We start from the raw sequence: 15000 nt of genomic DNA on the forward strand, positions 1-15000 counted from the left end.
TCTTTCTCTTTCTCTCTCTCTCTCTCTCTCTTTCTCGTTCTCTCTGTCTCTCCGTAGGGCAGAGGGGAAGATCAAGCACTGCCGTATCCAGCAGGAGGGTCGTCTCTTCATGCTAGGGAGCTCAGCTGAGTTTGAGAGCCTGGTGGATCTGGTCAGCTACTACGAGAAACACCCCCTTTATCGCAAGATGAGACTCCGCTACCCCATCAACGAGGACACCCTCGACCGCATGGGGACCACGGTCAGTACACAGACCCTGGTCAGGACACAGGAGTAGACCACAGCACTTTAAAACACCACTGTTTGTGTTTCCCTCCATGGTGTCTGTTCAGGAACTAGATTACGGGGCGCTGTATGAGGTCCGCACTCCACACTTTTATGTGGAGGCCAACAAGATGCCCACAGCCCGGGTAGGTTAAACCACCGTCTTCTAGTATATGTTTTGTAGGGGGCAAGTTCTGGTCTTGTGTAATAGTGTTACAGAATAAAGTGGTCCGGTTCTGGTTAACAGTTAGTGCTCTTGTCTGCAGTGCACGGTCAAAGCCCTGTATGACTACCGCGCCCAGAGGGACGACGAGCTGTGTTTCCCCAAACAGGCCCTGATCCTCAACGCTGACAAGCAGGAGGGTGGCTGGTGAGAGGGGGGGGTATGGGAGGCAGGGGTGGGGGGGGGTCTGGTAAGGGGACGGGTGTGGGAGGCGGGGGTGGGGGGGATCTGGTGAGGGGACGAGTGTGGGAGGCAGGGGTGGGGGGGGTGCTGGTGAGGGGACGGGTGTGGGAGGCAGGGGTGGGGGGGGTGTCTGGTGAGGGGACGGGTGTGGGAGGCGGGGGTGGGGTGGGGGGGTCTGGTGAGGGGGGGGTGGGGGGCTCTGGTGAGGGGGGGGGGGGGGTCTGCTGAGGGGTTTATATTTGTTGATATTAGTTTAATTGCAGCCAGTATTAAATGAGTGCTCACAAGAAATAAACAAGAAATTGCCTGATTGGACAGAGAGGGGCACCATGAGAAAAAGCTTGTTTATAAATAAGCTGAATTATGTTTGTTGTGTGGTCTAATGAGATAATAAATTATATTATTATGTATATAGGCCTAATATTATAAAATTAACCATACAGAAAGACACAGTATTATGTAAAGAATTAGCAACAAAAATCCTGTAGCATCATTTAACTGTATCTACAGCTCTTCTCCAAGTACCGTATTTTCCGGACTATAAGTCGCATCAGTCAGAAAATGTGTCACGAAGAGGATAAAAACATATATAAGTCGCACTGGACTATAAGTCACATTTATTTAGAAATGTATTTCACAAAATCCAAGACCAAGAACAGATATTTAATCTGGAAAGGCAAGTTATTCAGCTACACAATAGCACACAGAACAACAGGCTGAATAGGTGTCCGGTTTGTTAACGTAACACATTAACAGTTATTGAGCTACATAATAGCATAAAGAACATACCTGGGAGGCTGAATAGGCCAGATTAACATAACAAGCCAGCGAGTCCAACAAGCAAGTTACCGGTAAGCAAGTTCACCAAGCTCCCGTTAATGTTTCAGTTAGCCTAATTTCTTCAGTGGTACAGGAGCAGCATATAGTTGTCACAAGCCCAGAGCGGCCCAGAGCGCCCTCTCGCGGCTGTAGACAGTAATGTTAATGAAATTATGTACATTTTGATATATAAGTCGCACCTGACTATAAGTCGAAGGACCAGCCAAACTATGAAAAAACTATGCGACTTATAGTCCGGAAAATACGGTAGTCCCTCATTGGGTGCATTTCCCCCTCCTGGTCCCTAGGTGGCGAGGTGACTATGGAGGGAAGAAGCAACTGTGGTTTCCTGCCAATTATGTGGAAGAAGTGCCCAGCTCCCCCACCCGTGAGACAGATGATGCGGTATGTTACAGTATACAGCCTGCCCCCCCCCCCCCCCCACACACACACACACACAAAAACCTCACCCCTAAAGACACAGGAATCCACACTGTCCCCTCACTTCCTGTGTGTTGGTTCAGTCCACAGAGAACAGTCCATTAGGTACCTTCCTCAAGGGCTTCATTGATGTTCCCACCAGCCATGTAGGTGAGTCTGTGTGGAACCCTGTTTAGTTTGTATACGCAAGTTGTAGGTAAGATAAGTCTGTTGTATATAAGAATGAAAGCAGTGTGTGTGTGTGTGTGTGTGTGTGTGTGTGTGTAACTCTCTATCTCTGTCTATAGTGGTACAGAAGGATGGGAAGAGCTCCAGGCCGTATGTGTTCACAGTTCACTCCCAGCAGATGTCCTCTCACCCAGTCCAGACGCTGGACATCGCCGCGGACGCACTTGATGACCTCACCGGCTGGGTCAGCAAGATCCGCGAGGCCACGCAGAGCGCAGACGCACGGGTCAGTACACCACTGCGAAAAGACACACTAACAAACACACACTAACATACACACACTAACACACACACAAGCACACACACTAATGTTTCTTTCACATTCACACGTGGTAGATCAGACATTTAAATGGACCTGTAAGATGCAGGTTACAGGCAGGCTGAGAGCAGTAATGTGCTGTGTCGGTCCTGATGTGAGCTGGTCTCCATGGTAACAGATGCAGGAGGAGAAGCAGATGGAGAGGAGGAAGAAGATAGCTCTGGAGCTGTCTGAACTGGTGGTGTACTGTAGACCTGTCCCCTTCAACGAGGAGAGTAAGGGCACACACTCCTCCAACACACTCCTCCAACACACTCCTCCAACTCTTCCTGCTTTTTACCACTGCTTTCTCTCACCTCACATTCCTCTCCTGTGTGTGTGTGTGTGTGTGTGTGTGTGTGTGTGTGATCCATCTCTCTTCTTAAGAGATTGGTACAGAGCGAGCATGTTACCGGGACATGTCTTCGTTCCCGGAGACCAAGGCAGAGAAGTTTGCCACGCGTGTGCGAGGGAAGCGCTTCCTGCAGTATAACCGTGGTCAGCTGTCCAGGGTCTACCCCCGAGGACAGAGGCTGGACTCCTCCAACTACGACCCACTGCCCATGTGGCTCTGTGGGTCCCAGCTGGTAGCACTCAACTTCCAGACCCCTGGTGAGTGTGTGTGTGTGTGTGTGTGTGTGTGTGTCTGTGTGTCTGTGTGTGTCTGTGTGTGTGTGCGTGTGTGTGTGTGTGTGTGTGTCTGTGTGTGTGTGTGCGTGTGTGTGTGTGTGTGTCTGTGTGTGTGTGTCTGTGTGTGTGTGTGTGTCTGTGTGTGTGCGCGTGCGTGTGCGTGTGTGTGTCTGTGTCTGTGTGTGTGCGTGTGTGTGTGTGTGTGTGTGTGTGTGTGTGTGTGTGTGTCTGTGTGTGCGTGTGTGTGTGTGTGCGTGCGTACGTGCGTGAGTGTGAGTGTGTGTGTGTGTGTGTGTCTGTGTGTCTGTGTGTGTGTGGGTGTTGTGTGTCTGTGTGCGTGTGTGTCTGTGTGTGCGTGTGTGTGTGTGTGTGTGTGCGCGCGTGTGTGTGTTTGTGTTACAACCCTTCTGTCTAGGATAAAACCAGAGCCTAACACAATGCCTGCAGAATGTAGGTGCGATGCAAATCAAACTAAAATGCAAGAATTTATTGTATAAACAAAAATAATCGGCACAAGAGAACAAAGGGGACTGTGAATGGTGCCAAGGAAAATAAAAAGTCCTAGCTACCTAACCACACCAGACCAGACCTAGTATAAATACATGGGGGTGGCACCCGTTCCTCATGTTTATAACAAAGATGTAGCTACGTGATGAAATGTAAGCCCATGGGCAGCTTACCTATCCCCTCTGTCCCTTCACGTAGTAACCACAAACAAAAAACACTATCCCATGTATAGCTTTAAACAAACAAAATAAGAAATATGCGCGTGGCTTGGCAATTACAATTACAACGATAGACACCAAACACAACACAACAGACAATGACTTCTGAACAGAGGACAGACGGCTGATTGGTCCGGAACAGGTGCGCGAATGATGATGGACGGGCACCTGTATTGAATGACAGTGAGAGGAGGAGACATAGATGGAAACACAAACACAAGCGTGACAGGACGAGGGACATAACAGTTAGCAAAAGGTCATGCTGCAGATGTGTGTTTATTTGATCTGTGTTTGTTTATGACGTGTGTGCCTGTGTAGATAAGCCCATGCAGTTGAACCAGGGCTTGTTCATGCTGGGCGGGGGGAGTGGCTATGTGCCTCAGCCTGACATCATGAGAGATGACACCTTTGACCCCTTCAACAAAGACACCCTCCGCTTGGAACCAATCACCATCCAGCTACAGGTCAGGGAACCAATCAGGACGGAGGACACTTTTCTTCCTCCATCTCTTTCCATGTTCGGTCTGTTTTTGCTCCCCTGGTTTATTCACGTTCCCCCTCCGTTCTCCACCCCTCTTTCCGTCCGTCTCAGGTCCTGGGAGCGCGTCACCTCCCTAAGAATGGCCGCAGTATTGTCTGTCCCTTCGTGGAGGTGGAGGTGTTTGGAGCTGACTACGACTGTAGCAAGAGCAAGACCGACGTCGTGGGTAGGAAAACACACCTGGCCACACAGCACTCTGTCCTAACAGCGGGTCATCTGACTGTCTTCTTAGGCCTTCTCTTCCATCTTGTGGCCCTTGCTTATTTCAATAAAACACTTTCAAAAAGAAATCTCTCTGTTTTTGTTTGGCCAGTGAAGGACGAGTTTGTATTGGTTGTACAACTCTAACCTCAGATGCACTCTCTCTCTCTCCCTTCCTCCCTAGCTGATAATGGGCTGAACCCTGTGTGGGTACAGAGACAGTTTATGTTTGATGTTCACAACCCTGACTTCTCCTTCCTGCGCTTCCTGGTCTATGAGGAAGACATGTTCAGCGACCCCAACTTCCTGGCCCAGGCCATCTACCCAGTCCGCTCATTAAGAACAGGTGTGTGTGTGTGTGTGTGTGTGTGTGTGTGTGTGTGTGTGTAATAGCAGTAGTAGTAGTAGTAGTAGTAGTAGTAGTAGTAGTAGTAGTAGTAGTAGTAGTAGTAGTAGTAGTAGTAGTAGTAGTAGTGCTAGTAATAGTAGTAGTGATAGTAGTAGTAGCAGCAGCAGTAGCAGTAGCAGCAATAGTAGTAGTAGCAGTAGTAGTAGCAGTAGTAGTAGTGTTAGTAATAGTAGTAGTAGTAGTAGTAGTAGTAGTAGTAGTAGTAGTAGTAGTGTTAGTAATAGTAGTAATAGTAGTAGTAGTAGTAGTAGTAGTAGTAGTAGTAGTAGTAGTAGGAGCAGTAGTAGTGGTAGTAGCAACAGCAGTAGTAATAGTAGTAGTAGAAGCATTAGTAGTGAAAGTAGTAGTAGTGAAAGTAGTAGGAGCAGTAGATTAAATGCATCTACATATTTATTTGGTATCTATCTCTTATATATATATATATATATATATATATATATATATATATATATATATATATATATATATATATATGCTGTCACTTCAGGCTATAGGAGTGTGCCTCTGAAGAACAGCTACAGTGAGGAGTTGGAGCTGGCCTCTCTGCTGGTTCACATAGAGATTGTAAATGCCAAGGTAGGCTCAAACACACCCAGCATACACACTCCACATCACATAGACATATGTAGACCGATGAGCCAAAACATTATGACCACTGACAGGTGAAGTGAATAACATTGATAATCTTGTTACAACGGCACCTGCCAAGGGGTGGGATGTATTAGGCAGCAAGTGAACAGTCAGTTCTTGAAGTTGACGTGTTGGATGCAGGAGAAATTAGTAGGAGTAAAGACCTGAGCGACTTTGACAAAGGCCAAATTGTTATGTCCAGACGACTGGGTCAGAGCATCTCTGAAACAGCAAGGCTTGTGGCTGCTCCCGATCAGCAGTAGTGGGTACCTACTGACAGTGGTCAGAGGACAGACAAACCACAAACCGGCGACAGGGTGTTGGGCGCCCAAGGCTCATCGATGCGCTATCATATTAGGCATAATACCAACAGCAATTAGAGAGGTGGTCATAATGGTTTGGTTCATCAGTGTATATCTATACCTTCAATGTTTGTTACAATGCCAGTCCATCTCCCTTTGCTATTGGCTGTGATTGCAGGAGGAAGATGATGAAAACCTCTATTCAACCATCCAACGGCTTCGGGATCGCACCAGCGAGTTGACCAATCAGGTATCAGTTCTGGAGAGGGCGGGCTCAGGGGATCACAGCTACCAGAAGAGTCTGGAGGAGCTGAGAGCAGCCCAGGACCAGCTCAGTGAGCTAGTGGAAGCCCGCAACCGCAGGTAACGATGCATACACTAAACATGCATGCACACTCACACACGCCACATCTAGCCTATCATACACACACTTTATTCTATTCTGTATCTCTCCCTCTGTCTCTCTCTCTCTCTTACACACATGCGCACGTGTGCATGCACACAATCATACACCCCTCCCTCACACACACACACACACACACACACACACACACACACACACACACACAAGCACGCACACAATGTCAGTCTGTAGTCTGCAACCTCTCTGTATCTGCCTCCTCCTCTCAGGCTGATAGAGAAGAAGAAGAGGGAGAGGCTGAGGCAGCAGGTGGGGCCGAAGCGCAACTAAATTCCCTACCACCAGAGGGCGCAATCACATCCTGGGAAGAAGGCTCACAGGAACTCCAACGCTGCACAGTGATGAACTCAGACACAGTTCCCTGTGGGAAAAGAATGCAATCAAATAATAACTGGAATAATCACACTATAAGTGGCCATAGTCATACTAGAGTACATGCAGTAGGACTGCACAGGACTTCAAAGAACTATAATGTATCAGATAACAAGTAAAACACACACTCAGGCTTCTCATGTAAAAACTCTCTGAAATCTAATAAGCTATAAAAGCAACCAATCATGGACACAGACTAAAAACAGGAAAGAGGAGAATGAAAACTCAGGTTACAAATATTGCTCTGAACTGAGAAAAAACCTAACTGGAGCCAGCTGTTCTGGTCTGGAAGGGAGAAGCAGACATGGGTAGCAACAAAGGGAATAACTAGACATTTGTGCCTTTGATGTTGATATGAGATATAGCCCACACACTATGAGTGTAGTAAGCTGGTGCATGAGAGTGTTAGAGTCAACTTTTACACTGTTTACAACTCTTCATGCCGGAACTTCACTTCACAAATACTGGAAACTGGAAATTGTGAACCATGAACAGAAACAGAGCAAGAATAATAAAAAACTTTGGCTTGCGCACAAAAAGCTAAAGAGAGATACATCTCAACCACTACCCATGTAATGTACATGTAATGGGGTTTAAGGGGATTTCAAATGGGAGCAGGATCAAGACTAAAGTCTATTCCTGAAAATGGGGATCAGAATACAACAGCAGGGACTGAAGTCTGCCTTGCCTCCTGGAGATGGGGGTCTTCTGTTGAGAGATTGTGTGCAAAATAATACCTATAGACCCCCTATCTACCCCTGCATGCTATAGTCATTCACTTCTTAAAGGGCTCTCCATATAGTACACTACCTTGGAGACATTGGATGAGAGAAGGGGAATTAGAGAATGGAGGGAGTGGAGAGGGCAGAAGAGAGGGAGATACATCTATTTCCTCTTACGGGTGGGTGCCAGATCTCTTTATTTCTCTGTACTGAGTAGACACATGACAAACAAGGGCTATCACAGGATCTAACAGAGTACTCTCTTACCTGCCTGCAACATACCATGCTGACAGACCCTATCTCCCACCAGTGCTACTGTATATTGCCCCACCCGCCCAACTTCAGATCTAGGATCAACCTTATGAGGAGTCCCTTGATGTGCTCTTTGGGGCAATGTCTACAGTAGCAACATTGCCTGGCAACACGACAACCCTGTCACTCTCTTGTACCCACATTTGCCTCTCCTTCTCCGTCGATGTTTCTACTAATTATTAATTGTATATAACTTTTTATTTTATTTATCAGACAGATATGCAGATCCCGTTTAAGTAAATGAAAGTACATCTATGTACATCTATATCTGTAAAAATTAAACTCCCTTTAAATGTCTTCACCTCTTCCCTCCCCCTTCACTTAAATGCACTTGGTAGGGACTTCTATGCAAAGGTTGCCTTTTCGACCCAGCCCATGTGTATTTGATTCAAGTTATATTTCTCACTGTATTTATGCTGACTGTCCAGTAGTATTACTCTGACAATAAAATCCTGTGCAAGTTTCATCTGTTTGTCAAGCTGTTTCACTGTTTTCTTGGTAGAACCTCTTTGAAACATGTGGTAAATGGTGCAATATGTAGGCCAGTAGGGGTTAATATAATTTAGGCTAATTACTTTAGGTTAGGCTGCTTGAGGCTGCATTAAACGTTTCATCAATGGCTGAGGTGATCCGTGGACGGTTATTGATCATGTAGGCCTACCATTCAAGTGATTATTTGTGAGTATTTCTACGAACCATTACTGTTTGTTAGAATAATGTAGTTCAATTGATTGTAGACTAATCAAGACTTTGTCAACAGAAACATACATAGTTGTCATTAAACATTTAGAATACATTGACGCACATGCAGCAAAACAACGGACCGAAACCTCTCTTCCCTCGAGCCTCCACCCCCACACACCCAACAACTTAAACGCCTAGCCGTTGGTATGGCAACTGTGATTCCACAGTAAAAAATAAAATAATGGATACCGCCCAGTGTGTTCACTATTGGACAGTTGTTTCCTGTCAGTTATAAAGAGTTCGTATTTTGATTGGTCGTTCTCAGTGTCAGTTTGGCAGAGTACAACGTCATTGGCTATGATGGACCTGGGGGCACCGCCTTCTGGGATAATCCCACGCTGCTGGAGCGAAGTCTGGCCCGAAAGCTGTTTTGTGGTGAAGTTGAAAGGAGTTTAATGTTGTAGGTTCAAGAGGACAGTTACCAACGTAGCTAGCTGTGGTCAGTGTTTGATCGGTCTTTCCCCATGTTGTTTCATCTCGCTAACCATCCTTCGGAAGAAACTCTCTGCCCATCTGGAGTTATACAAATGCCGGTGCAACAGGTTGCCTACGGAGTGTAAATTAGCCAGTCAGCTAGCCTTCTGGTGAGGATGGGAGAAGCTGCTGCAACCAGGCAAGTGTGTAGACTGAGCTAGCTCTAGTCTGGTCTCTGTTTGTTTGGATATGATCAAACACCGTGGTTAATAACGCCTTCCGTCATCCCTACAGAGAGCCCGAGATGTCTGAACCTGGCTCCGACGAGGAGTTACCCCCGCCGATGGAGGAGGGGAGTCACAGCGGGAGTGTCCGAAAGGTGACACTGACACACACACAGACACACACACACACACACACACACACACACACACACACACACACACACACACACACACACACACACACACACACACACACACACACACAGTTACATTTGTGACAGCTACAATTTAACTTGAACAACTTGGGAATACTGCATCCCATATAGTAACTTATATCACATAATCAATAACTGTCAGGTCTTTGTACAATTAATTCACAGTAACGAATGAGTGACAGCCTGCATTGAGCAGAGTCCTATCGCCTCCTGTTGAAAGGTTCACTGATGAGCGGTGTAGCATAACAGCTGAGCTGGTTCATGGTTCCCCAGCCAACTGGCCGTCCATACAATATTCCAAATGTTAGTCGGTCTGACTTATGGTTGTGCGGGGGAATCTTGCTGTTAGTTTCTTCATTCTCCTGTCATCCTTCAACACACCTCACCTTGACAGCAGTAGTCAAAGGACACAGGGCGACCTGTGGTGTTTGTAGGGGGGGTGGTTGGCTGTTGCTTGACGGGGGAGGGTAGATTATTGATGGAGGTATGGAGAGTCAGTGCCACCCCCTGCTGCTCCCCGGTGGCTGAACAGAGATCGGAGCACGGCCAGCACCCTAATCCCTACGGGCACTCTGGGGATTACTTGGCGTGCGCTTGCAAAACAAACATTTCACTGAGAGGAGTGAGAGAGAAAATGAGGGGAGAGTAGGATGAAGAGAAGGGAGGAGGTTAGCTGGGAGATGGATAGTTGGGAAGGGGAATAGGGAGGGAGGGAGGATCTTCTACTGTAGCACATTGTTTACAATAGAGCCTAGTCTCTGTCTTCTTATTCCTCCTTATCTTGTTCATGCACATGTTTGCCCCTGTAGACATCAGGCATTGGTGTAATTTATGATAGGTAGTAGTCAGCAGGCTTCTACAGTAGAATGGCCAGTCTGGTGCTGATGGAGTCATAGACTGAGTCACTGACTCGTGCACCATCACATAGCAAGTGGTAATTGTCCTATTAGGGTTGGGTGGTATCCATCCACCGTTAAACCTTCCCCAAATTTTACCGCGGTATACAGTATTACCACAGGATTTAAAAATTGGAACCTATTTCACATTCTACCCCTCCTCCACTTCAGAGTGCACTCTTGTGTAATTAGCAGTGCTTCTCATCAGTTGTCTCCCGATATGTTGTGCTATGGAAACTGAACCCCATGAAGCAAGGTATAGGACAGGGTTAAATACACCTGAGTCATAGTGTGAGGGAGGAGAGGACTGATCATGTTGTGTGGATCATGCAGTCAGATGGAAGAGAGAACAGTGATGAAAAGTAAGGCGAGAGTCCGAATCTCCAGGTGGTGTGTCGCGGCAGCCAGTTTGAGACACACAGACACACAGGCCCTGTGGTCTCCCCCTCACTCCAGTGACAAAAAAACTATCTAACAGTAAGGCTATGTTACGCTGAGCTTGGGTCTCTTGGTAACCTTGGCCAGGGGTATCCCGTTCCTCAAGCTACCTGATCCTATCTGTGCTGGAGCTGTGCGGGCGGGTGGTCTTAATTACCCACTCATAATCAAGGTCACATAACAAGGTGCATTCCCTCACTCACTACCTGACACAGGTCTGACACAGGTCTACCTGCGTTGTATAATGCACTGAACAGTCCATCTGGTATGCAACAGACAGATGCAAATGCACCTACACACACACACACACAGTGCATCGCATCCAGACACAAGCACCGATTAGAGACGCATTGTTCTCTAGCCATGTATGTAATGAACCACAATAATTCACCTTCCTCCTCCTCCTCTCTGTTTCTCTCTAGGGTTGCGACCCCTTTGCCCAGACCCAGCGCAGTAAGCTGCAGCACCGTCGCGCTCGCATCAACCAGCAGATCAACAAGGAGATGCGCATGAGAGCGGGGGCTGAGAATCTGTTCAGGTGAGGGTGGGTGGGATGTGTGGGAATCAACGAGTGGGCACCACCACTGCTGCTGCTGCTGCTGCTGCTGCTGCTTGGCCTCTGCCCTTCTGTAGCAGCCCTGTCTGCAGGGTCAGCGTTACTGGCTCACTGGCAGCACAGGGAGAGGAGGTGCCAGAGGGGTCACTCAGCACACGTACATGTGCAGGTTGATGAGATCCTCCGATCACTCTGCCCTGGTGAATAACTGCCAGTACGTGTGAATAAAAACATTTGGTGACACCATTTAAAATGTCTTCCCACTTACCTCTCTGCGCATGGTGCGTGCATGCGGTGGCTACGTTGCTAGTGTCCGGGGTGGACAGCGGCTACCAGTGGATTTCGAGCCACTCAATCATCTCATTGGTTAGAATTGTATATATTATCTGGCTGCTAGTCAGAAGTTTTGGACAGTAACATTCTGCTCCTGAGTATACAGACCTGCCCTCACCCCTGTCGTGTGAAGAGGTCATTGGGGCACTCACAGTTTGGGGTGGGGACAACCCTTCCAAAACACCATCACCACCCTGTTTAACGACCCTGTTGTGTTCCATGGTGTGTGCGTGTGGATTTTGCCAGTCATCATGTTTTTGTTAGTTTAGATTTATATGATGTGTCACTCACAAGTCAAAAGGAATATCACCGGTCACACTCACACTCACACTCACACTCACGCTGACGCTGACACTCACACTCACACTCGCACTCGCACTCGCACTCGCACTCGCACTCGCACTCGCACTCGCACTCGCACTCACACTCACACCAGGGCAGAACTTGTTTAGTTTTAAAGCAAAGGCAGTTCTTTCTCCCAGGGTATTTAGAGTTTAATTTGAGTGCAAAAAGAAGAAATAAAAAAGCTGGTGGCAGAACATCAAAGCATAGGCCTTCGTCTTTAAAGGCCTCTCTCTCTCAAAGCATTAGCGTCAACTTTATCCTCACTGCCTTTACTACTCCCCTTTTCAACTGTGACAGTTTATAAAATCCACCCACACTCATGTAATGTACCCTGCGTACGTATAGCCTTTAGGGCTGTGCTATAAGAATCGTGTAACTGTAGTTGAAGGTATAAAGGTATTGTAAATTATATGGCTTACGTCCGTATGAGTACTTTTCTGTTCATGTGTGAGTATACTAGCTAGTGTAAGCCAGTGATATCATGAGTGGTTACGTTGCACAGTAAAGCTGTTGCTTAGGTCAGGGCCTAGTCTCTCTCTCACACATTTATCTGAAAAGAGGAGGAGGAGGAGGAGGAGGAGGAGGAGGAGTACTTAATTACAGCTCTCTCCTCTCCTGACTCTTTAGTTAGCCGCTCTGCTATGCTGGGTCAGGATCTAATGAGATCCACTCCAAAAACATCATCCTCCTAATTAAAAGACAGCCAACCCTCCTCCTCATACCTCTCTTGTGTTCTTTGAGATTGGGTTTTGGCAAAAAGCTTGCTTAAGAAGAAAAAAATATCAGTTAGTCATTGAGTTGGAAGAGATTTCATGGATTTCTTTCACCAACTTGGTAGGCTGATACCTCGTTGGTAGTGACACACAGTTGACTCAGGGTCCCATGAGGCTGGGGTTGTGAAGCCCCTCTTTCTCTCCTCCAAAGAGGGATGACTGGGAGTGCGGGAATAACCCTGCCTCCCCTCTCTATTGGGGATGAGGTCACAGAGACAAAGAGGCCAGCCAGCCCCCAATCAACAGGCTTTGTCTCCTGCACCTTCCTCCTTCCCTGGCACCACATTCAGAGGGGAGGGGCTATGGGAAGCTGAGGGGAGGGGCTATGGGAAGCTCTCTTGTCACCGCTTATTTGTCCGTAGCTAACTGGAAGGCGTATTTTTTCCTCACCAGAGCAAGTGGATCTTAACACACACACACACACACACACACACACACACACACACACGCACACGCACGCACGCACACACACACACACACACACACACACACACACACACACACACACAATTGGTTGAAATTGGGTCAGGGAGGGGGAGGGGAGACTAACGAGAGATGGGGGGGGGGGGGGGTAACTCATTAGAGCTTTTGATTTGCTAATGAAGACGTCATATTACGTGCTGGCATGTGTGTTAGTCAGTGTGTTATCTGTGGGAACTCCACTAAGGGAGACAGTAACCAGCCTCACCCTGACGACTCTGGCGTCACTCAGTTCATCTCAGAACATGACCGTGGGGGATTGTTCTGGATTGTTCTGGCTGCGTTGTAGAGAGACGCTAACGAGCTCCAGAAGTCGTACAACCTTTTCCCTGAGTGAAATGACAGCTCGACATAACTCAGACATAATACGTCGATACACACAGCAGAACCAGAAGTGATTTGTTTCCTTGTTCTCTGTTGTAGAATTTGTGTGTTAAGTGAGTATGTGTAAGGGGGGGTATTTGGCAGCCCTTTAAAGCTGACCATAATCAGATTGTTCTTGGGCCAAAGAGGTGTAAGGTGGGGAGAGGAGGAGGGGGGGGGGGGGGGGGGCTGAGGTTGGATCCAAGCCTCTGTGGGGGAGGTGGCACTCATGGACCCAATCTCATTTCTTATGTTTATCCCCACCCCTCGTTTTCGAGTGCCACTCGCTTTTCGGCTTGCCCCTCGGAACAGAGTTACAAGGGGTAGCGGTTGAAATCTTCCCCTATAAAATGGGACCACCCTTCAAGACCCTGATACGTCATCAGTAGTATCATAGAAAAGCATGGATGCTCGCGATTCGTTCATAACTTTCGCGCTATCAATCGATCAAACAATTCATCAAATAAAAAAAGAACAATGCTTCATTACCAGGCCAGTTCATGACAGAATAGTGGTGCTCTGTAGGCTAGCAACCCGTGTTCATACCCTGCCAGTCTGCACTGATAGGACCAGTAAGAACAGTGTAAAAACGTTAGTTAAATTTCAGGCGTCATATGCCATCAAAGGGGGGAAATGTGACATGGGAATATGTGAAAATGTGGGACTGTCATGCACAAATCAGCCTTAAAACAATGTTGTAACGTTAACTAGCTAGCTAGAGACATCAGCATTCTTAGCGATTCTTTTTGTTATGTTATAAAGAAAAGGTCTATAATATATTGAATTGATGATACGATGGTTGTCATAATTTTAAAAATCTTTATTAACGAAGATAATAATAACATTTGTGGTTTTATTTTGTTGTTCGTGCCTGATGATTCTCTAGGCATTCTGGGAGATTTTGCAGATATTTTGTGCCTCTGAAAAAACTCAATTTGGAGGGCCCTACACACCATAACCCTACACACCATAACCCTACATAACCCTACACACCATAACCCTACACGTGAACACACAACACGGAGGGGTAGGGCTAAGTGGTAGGGGCAAGGGGTGAAATAGGATAGAGCCATGGAGGTGTGTGAGGGGGTTAAGTACAGTATAGGCCTAAGATGTGTGTGTGTGTGTGTGTGTGTGTGTGTGTGTGTGTGTGTGTGTGTGTGTGTGTGTGTGTGTGTGTGTGTGTGTGTGTGAGGATGTGAGGTTCAGGAGGGTTTGGGGACAGGTTAAGTCTATTAAAGGGTGGACCTGCGTGCGTGCGGGTATTGATGTGTGTGTGTGTGTGTGCGTGTGTGTGTGTTGTCGTTGTTGAAAGACTCACATTGGTGCCTAATCCACTTCTGGCAAAGGGTGTGGCCATTCTTAGAGCTCCAGAAAGTGTCCAAGATTGCGTAACCTAAGGATTACCCAGTATTCCTGGAAGATGTTCACTTACCGTGACAACTATCTGATGTGCATGTTTTTACATCAGAGCACCCACAGCAACGTGAGCTTGATT

General features: G+C 47.1%; 2 protein-coding genes across 2 annotated transcripts in view; both read left to right on the forward strand.

The window, feature by feature from the left end:
- The window catches only part of LOC308162458 (1-phosphatidylinositol 4,5-bisphosphate phosphodiesterase gamma-1-like), a 28152-nt gene extending 19979 nt beyond the window's left edge, over window positions 1–8173 (forward strand). The window contains exons 32-45 of the mRNA XM_080536610.1: window positions 58–241; window positions 333–410; window positions 531–634; window positions 1798–1894; window positions 2014–2080; window positions 2218–2384; window positions 2596–2692; window positions 2844–3068; window positions 4130–4275; window positions 4404–4518; window positions 4738–4899; window positions 5450–5538; window positions 6073–6257; window positions 6525–8173. Of these exons, the coding sequence (XP_080392736.1) occupies window positions 58–241; window positions 333–410; window positions 531–634; window positions 1798–1894; window positions 2014–2080; window positions 2218–2384; window positions 2596–2692; window positions 2844–3068; window positions 4130–4275; window positions 4404–4518; window positions 4738–4899; window positions 5450–5538; window positions 6073–6257; window positions 6525–6585 (1777 nt within the window). The 3' untranslated portion in view covers window positions 6586–8173. The remainder of the gene's footprint in view (window positions 1–57; window positions 242–332; window positions 411–530; window positions 635–1797; window positions 1895–2013; window positions 2081–2217; window positions 2385–2595; window positions 2693–2843; window positions 3069–4129; window positions 4276–4403; window positions 4519–4737; window positions 4900–5449; window positions 5539–6072; window positions 6258–6524) is intronic.
- A 1020-nt stretch (window positions 8174–9193) lies between these two features.
- The window catches only part of rhpn1 (rhophilin, Rho GTPase binding protein 1), a gene marked incomplete at its 3' end in the record, with an annotated part of 10624 nt that continues 4817 nt past the window's right edge, over window positions 9194–15000 (forward strand). The window contains exons 1-2 of the mRNA XM_080536332.1: window positions 9194–9258; window positions 11075–11190. Coding sequence (XP_080392458.1) covers window positions 9223–9258; window positions 11075–11190 — 152 coding nt within the window. The 5' untranslated portion in view covers window positions 9194–9222. The remainder of the gene's footprint in view (window positions 9259–11074; window positions 11191–15000) is intronic.

Source organism: Nansenia antarctica, assembly GCF_963989245.1.
Source record: "Nansenia antarctica genome assembly, chromosome: 7".
NCBI classification, from domain to species: Eukaryota; Metazoa; Chordata; class Actinopteri; order Argentiniformes; family Microstomatidae; genus Nansenia; species Nansenia antarctica.